This window comes from Poromitra crassiceps, assembly GCF_964638095.1.
Source record: "Poromitra crassiceps genome assembly, chromosome: 9".
NCBI classification, from domain to species: domain Eukaryota; kingdom Metazoa; phylum Chordata; class Actinopteri; order Beryciformes; family Melamphaidae; genus Poromitra; species Poromitra crassiceps.
In genome coordinates this window covers 42,478,219-42,485,718 of record NC_139630.1, presented here as the reverse complement: position 1 = coordinate 42,485,718, position 7,500 = coordinate 42,478,219, and the positions used below count along the sequence as shown (strand labels likewise).

At 44.2% G+C, this 7,500-nt stretch overlaps 1 protein-coding gene across 1 annotated transcript in view; it reads right to left on the bottom strand.

The window, feature by feature from the left end:
* Positions 1–7,500, bottom strand: part of lama2 (laminin, alpha 2) — a gene marked incomplete at its 5' end in the record, with an annotated part of 265,649 nt that overhangs the window by 13,797 nt on the left and 244,352 nt on the right. The window contains 3 exon segments of the mRNA XM_083643211.1: positions 701–887; positions 2,879–3,055; positions 4,372–4,523. Coding sequence (XP_083499337.1) covers positions 701–887; positions 2,879–3,055; positions 4,372–4,523 — 516 coding nt within the window.

Sequence of the window (7,500 nt, the reverse complement as noted above, 5' to 3'; positions counted from 1 at the left end):
GTTTTCATTTTGGATGCTGGAATCAAAGACCTTTGACTTTTTCTCTCTCTCTTTGTCAACTATCCGTTCATCGATTAATGGATTAATTGTTGCAGCTCCAGTCTTGAACCTGAACCAGCCTCTTGTCAGCCTCTTAGCTTAGCGGCTACATGCTAGCTTGGAGTGTTTTGCGGCTAAGGGCTCATAAAGCCTGGGCCAGCGGAGCTAGCCCGGCATAACGTACTAGCATAGCCCTGTGGCTCTGCACTATGACAGGCTGCCAGAGGTGGAACTTTGTGGTTCAAGGCTAAAGGGACTATAAAGCAGAGTTAATGCGCTCTACAACTGCTGTGTGATGAAGCGCTAAGCTAACACAGTCAGGCTAACGCAGCGAGGCCATGGCTGCAGTTTATCACACAGAAGAAATAGGGGTATGTGTGTGATGACAGAGAGATAGAGAATATGGTGTGCGTGTGTGTGTGTGTGCGTGTGCACGCGCCTGTGTAGGAGACACCTTCCAATGTCTTATGAATGTCCCTCATTTATTCACGTGCTCCCTTATTCTTCATCCACTTTATGTTGAAAATTGAATGATTAATGATGAAAAATGTCTATGTAGGTTTACCTGTTTAGTATGTTTATAACACATGTACTGTATACAAATAATGTATATAATAATATAATGTTTATGCATCTGTCTCCTTTCATTTGTGGCACTTACAGTAGGGACCTCTGGAGGAGGGGTGCCGGGGGACGGGGTGAGAGCGGGCAACAGAGACTCCTCCTTCTCCTCCTCAGGCTCCTCCCTTTCCAGCGGCAGAGTGGGTGGAGGCGGAGGGGGTGCGAGGTTGGGGCACTGGCCGATTTCGGCGTTCTCAAAGGACACGGGCTGGGAGAAGTCTGATAGCCTGGGGGAAGGGAGTCACATTTACATATTAAACTTTAGCTGATGGATGAGAGTGACTTGCAATGTGTGCAGCATTGGAGCTGAAAAACACCAATTACAAGCAACCACTAATAAGGTCAAAGGTCAGAGGCCATGGTATCCCCGTGGCTATAAAATTAATGATCATTTAAGAGAGAAGTATGAAATGTAAATAATATAACAGCTAAGCAGAGAAATCACTACCGTTGCATTGCCAAGTCGAATCTAAGGTTCGTCCTATTTACTGGAGCTGTGAACAATGTTTCTATTGCATAAGAACCTGATGGGGATGGCAATGACTGTTCTAGGTATTAGTCAAAACCCTCAGGTGTTACCAGGGAAACTGACTTATGGCTTGTGACAAACTTTAGATTTTGATTGCAAAATGCATGAAAATAAATAAATATATAAATTAATGGTCTCAATAATTTTTTCGTGACCATGGTATAATGCCCTTTGAGGTATCCATAATCAGGAATTAATGGTCTCCCCATTTTATTGTCATTGTATAAATCAGTCGTGACCGTCGTGCAAGCATAGTACAACCAATTCACCAGACCCCACAGTAGATAGGCACAATAACAATACTAATACTAATACTAATAATAATAATAGCAATAGTAACAATACTAAATAGCAGCGCAGCCATCATCAAAACTGCAAGACCACACACACACAAGTACAAGCAAGGTGATAGGGTTGAGACAGGGTGACTGACACACCCCCACACACACACACACACACACACACACACACACGCACACGCACACACACACACACACACACACAGTTTGTATGTTTATGGTGTTAGACAGCTCTATTACCGCTGAGTGAAACATCGCCTTTATCATCATCATCATCACTGGCACCTGCAAACATATTAACTAGGCTTTGACCTTACAGTGTAGGCCGGGGGTCAAAATGATTCCTGAGCACCAATGCCTGAAAACATTACAGGACGAACACTGGGACAGTGAGCTAAAGCTAAGCTGGTCTCTTGAAGTCTTTGGGACAGTGAGCTAAAGCTAAGCTGGTCTCTTGAAGTCTTTGGGACAGTGAGCTAAAGCTAAGCTGGTCTCTTGAAGTCTTTGGGACAGGGAGCTAAAGCTAAGCTTGTCTCTTCAAGTCTTCACACAGAGAGTTAAAGGTGGACATTTTGGAGTGCAAGTATTGGGAAGTGGTCGCTTTTGCTGGTATCAGTGTTTTAACAAGGTGGAACACAGATGCCAAGAAATATCCATAATCAAGAGCTGACATCGTTCTTTTTCCCCATATTCATCTTTTGAGATGATATCCCTATTACACTGTGGATGAATCAAAACCCCCAAACATGATGGCTACAGTTACATTTCTACACTTTACACTGACAGATTTGTGATGCAGAAAAATAGAATTTTGCTTGCATTGCTATGATCGGGTTTGTGTCAGACTGTGATTAGAATCTGACAGAGTTTAGAAGCGATGCAGCCACAATATGCATATAAACAATGTAAAGACATGGAGAGGAAAATGGGGACAAGTTTTCTAGATGTACAGTATATTAAATTAAATACACCCGTGGGAGATTGGATCTAAAAAGAAATCCAGTCCTAAAACATCACGTTGAAATGACAACTACAATACATCTTATACCAAATTCCTGTTCCAATACTAATGCTTTAAAAAGACAGACTCAAGCTCACTGCCCATACTTGCACTTTAATAAGACCACTTTTAGCTCGGTGCTCCAACACTTAGGTCCTAAAAAGACCAAATTAATCTCCAATACTTGAACTTTGAAAGACCAATTTACCTTACTATACATGTAACAATCCTGAGGCTGTAAGACCAATTGATCTGACTATAACAATACTTAGGCTGTAAAAAGACCAAGTTAAACTCACGGCTCCAGAACTTGAGCTGTAAACAGGCCAATGCTGACTCACTGTCACGCTACTTGCATACTGAATATTGAATAGGCTTTACTGTACATACACAGAGTTGACCATGAGGTTCCAGATGCATCCTTGGAATGGGACATTGGCTCTGTTGGACGTCTGCTCTACTTCTGCGGGAATACCACCGAGGAAGAGACGCTGCAAGCTCACTGGCTGGTCGTTGGGAAGCCCCGCCTCCTTCTTGGGCTCCTCATCTACTTGAACTGCAAAGGATCTGAAAACACACACAGAAGCCCTTTTCAGACATGCAGTGAACTCCTGAAGGTATCCAGACGTTACTTGGATGGGCTGTATGTATGAACACAATTGTCCGTCCAATTGTCCCCTGGTACTCTGTCCATGTGGCTCGCAGAGCAGTGCATGTTTGAAAACTACAGCATAATGTCCAGCGCTATGCATATCTATGCAGTATATCCTGCATGTGTGTATTTGTATTTTGTAACAGAGGAATTTCCCCTTGGGGATTAATAAAAGTACCTGCCTGCCTACCTATCATGGTTAAATGGCAGTTTTACAAACCATTCATGTTCACGTGCAATTTAATTGCATGAATGGATAGTTATGTGGCTGGATTATTTGGAACAGAAAACGCCAAATTGGTGAGTAAACAAGTAGAAGTTGAATGGTTTCTTTTTCTGCCCATCTGTCTTGTATTGTGAAAATGCAACAAGATAGTGTTGCATTTTCTATTCCAGAGATCACTTTTGTGAGGAGAAATCAATTGAAAACGGCTCAGATATGTCGTCAAGATATGTTGTCAACCTGGCTGGAAAATTGCCTTTTCCAACATTTAACGTTACTACGACCACTATTTGGCAGGCACATTTTTGGCACATTGCCACTCCACCTTTTCTAACCTGTGTCTAACCCTATCACCAGAATAATGCGTTGAAGGGTGTTTTCATGGAGTGGAGAATTGCTTTCGGAGAAATAGCCTAGTCTACATTGTAAATAGCCTAGTCTACATTGTCAATAGCCTAGTCTACATTGTAAATAGCCTCGTCTACATTTTCAATAGCCTAGTCTACATTGTAAATAGCCTAGTCTACATTGTCAATAGCCTAGTCTCTACATTGTAAATAGCCTAGTCTACATTGTAAATAGCCTAGTCTACATTGTAAATAGCCTAGTCTACATTGTCAATAGCCCAGTCTACATTGTCATCAATAGCCTAGTCTACATTGTAAATAGCCTAGTCTACATTGTAAATAGCCCAGTCTACATTGTCATCAATAGCCTAGTCTACATTGTAAATAGCCTAGTCTACATTGTCAATAGCCTAGTCTACATTGTAAATAGCCTAGTCTACATTGAAAAATGTAATTAAAAGTCTGTCTTGCTGCAATTCCCGCAGCACAATTCCTACTATGTCTCCCCCCTGCACTCTCCACACACGGAGGATTCCCCCATGTGTGCAAAGAAATGACAGGAAACAATGCCTCGTGTCTGAAAGGGTAACTCCAGACCTGATGCAATGGACATAGTCCAGAGTTCATGTCTGAAAGTAAAACAACCATCAAACACACCAACCTGCCAGGCAGCCTCTCTATACGCAGGGAGTGCTCCCTCCCATCATGCAGGATACCCTGGTCCAGTCTTCGGATGACGCGACGCGGGTTGTGGCTGCCCGTAAACATCAAGACCTCCAGAGAGCCTTTGTTCAACATGACGGAGAGGTAGGGCTGCAGGAAAAAAGGAACATTATTAGAGGAGTAAATCTGTACCATTCAAACTCCTCTAGGTCACATAGGGGCTGCATGGGAAAAGCAAAGGAAATATCACATAGATGGATGCGGGAAAGGATTTCCACCAGGTGCCAAGACCTCCGGCCAATTTATTTAACATTATGGCTACAGACTGAGAGGGCCCGAGGAGAGAGGAGAGGAGAGGAGAGGAGAGGAGAGGAGAGGAGAGGAGAGGAGAGGAGAGGAGAGGAGAGGAGAGGAGAGGGGGGAGAGGAGGAGAGGAGGGGAGATTACATACAACAGATACAGAGAGTCCATGATTCCAAGACTCGGTTAAAAAATATAAATATAGCGAAACAAAAAAAACACTGTCCAAAATCAAATAAAAATGGGAACTCGATACCCAGCAAACAACCGCATCGTTTTGTGAAATCAGGACTTAAATATCTTCATGATATCAGTTCAAAACAGCTTCCAAAGCGGGTTATTATTGATTTTTACTGTGCCATAATATATTGTAAAAATGTGAATTTGGCTGGTTTGGTCTGATGCTGAGGTTTGGCTGGTTTGGTCTGATGCTGAGGTTGGCCTCTTCCTGCATGTCGCCATCTGTCAAGTGCTTGTTGGCAAGAGGAAGGAGATGGATAGAGAGGAAGATGGGGAAAGCAGAGGTGAGAGGTGGGAGATGTGAGATGTGGTATATAGAGACACTGGGGAGATGTGAGGGTATAGACTCTATACCCTCACATCTCCCCAGATGTGAGGGTATAGAGAGACACTGGGGAGATGTGAGGGTATAGAGAGACACTGGGGAGATGTGAGGGTATATAGAAACACTGGGGAGATGTGAGGGTATAGAGAGACACTGGGGAGATGTGAGGGTATATAGAAACACTGGGGAGATGTGAGGGTATATAGAAACACTGGGGAGATGTGAGGGTATATAGAGACACTGGGGAGATGTGAGGGTATAGAGACACTGGGGATATGTGAGGGTATATAGAAACACTGGGGAGATGTGAGGGTATAGAAACACTGGGGAGATGTGAGGGTATAGAAACACTGGGGAGATGTGAGGGTATAGAAACACTGGGGAGATGTGAGGGTATAGAAACACTGGGGAGATGTGAGGGTATAGAAACACTGGGGAGATGTGAGGGTATAGAAACACTGGGGAGATGTGAGGGTATAGAAACACTGGGGAGATGTGAGGGTATATAGAAACACTGGGGAGATGTGAGGGTATAGAAACACTGGGGATATGTGAGGGTATATAGAAACACTGGGGAGATGTGAGGGTATAGAAACACTGGGGAGATGTGAGGGTATAGAAACACTGGGGAGATGTGAGGGTATAGAAACACTGGGGAGATGTGAGGGTATAGAAACACTGGGGAGATGTGAGGGTATAGAAACACTGGGGAGATGTGAGGGTATATAGAAACACTGGGGAGATGTGAGGGTATAGAAACACTGGGGATATGTGAGGGTATATAGAAACACTGGGGAGATGTGAGGGTATAGAAACACTGGGGAGATGTGAGGGTATAGAAACACTGGGGAGATGTGAGGGTATAGAAACACTGGGGAGATGTGAGGGTATATAGAAACACTGGGGAGATGTGAGGGTATATAGAAACACTGGGGAGATGTGAGGGTATATAGAAACACTGGGGAGATGTGAGGGTATATAGAAACACTGGGGAGATGTGAGGGTATATAGAAACACTGGGGAGATGTGAGGGTATAGAAACACTGGGGATATGTGAGGGTATATAGAAACACTGGGGAGATGTGAGGGTATAGAGACACTGGGGAGATGTGAGGGTATATATAGACACACTGGGGAGATGTGAGGGTATAGAGACACTGGGGAGATGTGAGGGTATATAGAGACACTGGGGAGATGTGAGGGTATATAGAGACACTGGGGAGATGTGAGGGTATAGAGACACTGGGGAGATGTGAGGGTATATAGAAACACTGGGGAGATGTGAGGGTATAGAGACACTGGGGAGATGTGAGGGTATAGAGACACTGGGGAGATGTGAGGGTATATAGACACACTGGGGAGATGTGAGGGTATATATAGACACACTGGGGAGATGTGAGGGTATAGAAACACTGGGGAGATGTGAGGGTATAGAGACACTGGGGATATGTGAGGGTATATAGAGACACTGGGGAGATGTGAGGGTATATAGAGACACTGGGGAGATGTGAGGGTATATAGAGACACTGGGGAGATGTGAGGGTATATATAGACACACTGGGGAGATGTGAGGGTATATAGAAACACTGGGGAGATGTGAGGGTATATAGACACTGGGGAGATGTGAGGGTATATAGAAACACTGGGGAGATGTGAGGGTATATAGACACTGGGGAGATGTGAGGGTGGATGAAAGAGGTGGGAGAGGAGAGGAGGAAAGGATAACAAGAGATGAGAGGGCAGAGAACAAGAGAGAGAGAGACAGAGAGAGGGAGAGGGGGGGAGAGAGAGAGGTGCAAGAGAGCAGCAGTGCAGGGTCAGGCTAATTTGAATTGTAATTGACTGTGTGCCAGAGGGCGAAGTGGGAAGTGGGAGACAATTTACCAGCTGAAAATGGAATTTCAATTTGAGGTCGGGGACAAATTGAACTGAGATGTAGCTACAACATGCCTCTCGCTGTGCCGTCTCATGCACACACACATGCAAAGGAATACACACACACACACAGACTCACATCACATCACACCACACATACAGATAAATCGACACACGATACAGACACACACGCACAAAGCTAAACACGCAGCATGTGCACACTGTCACTACATACATGCTACACATCGCTACACATACAGAACTGTACCCACACACATATGCACACACTCACACACACTTGCCTCTGCTACCTTCAACAATTCCAATCCTTTTGAAGTTGATCATTTTAGACTAGTCTTATGTGTGGCTATACGTATTCTGGATTTG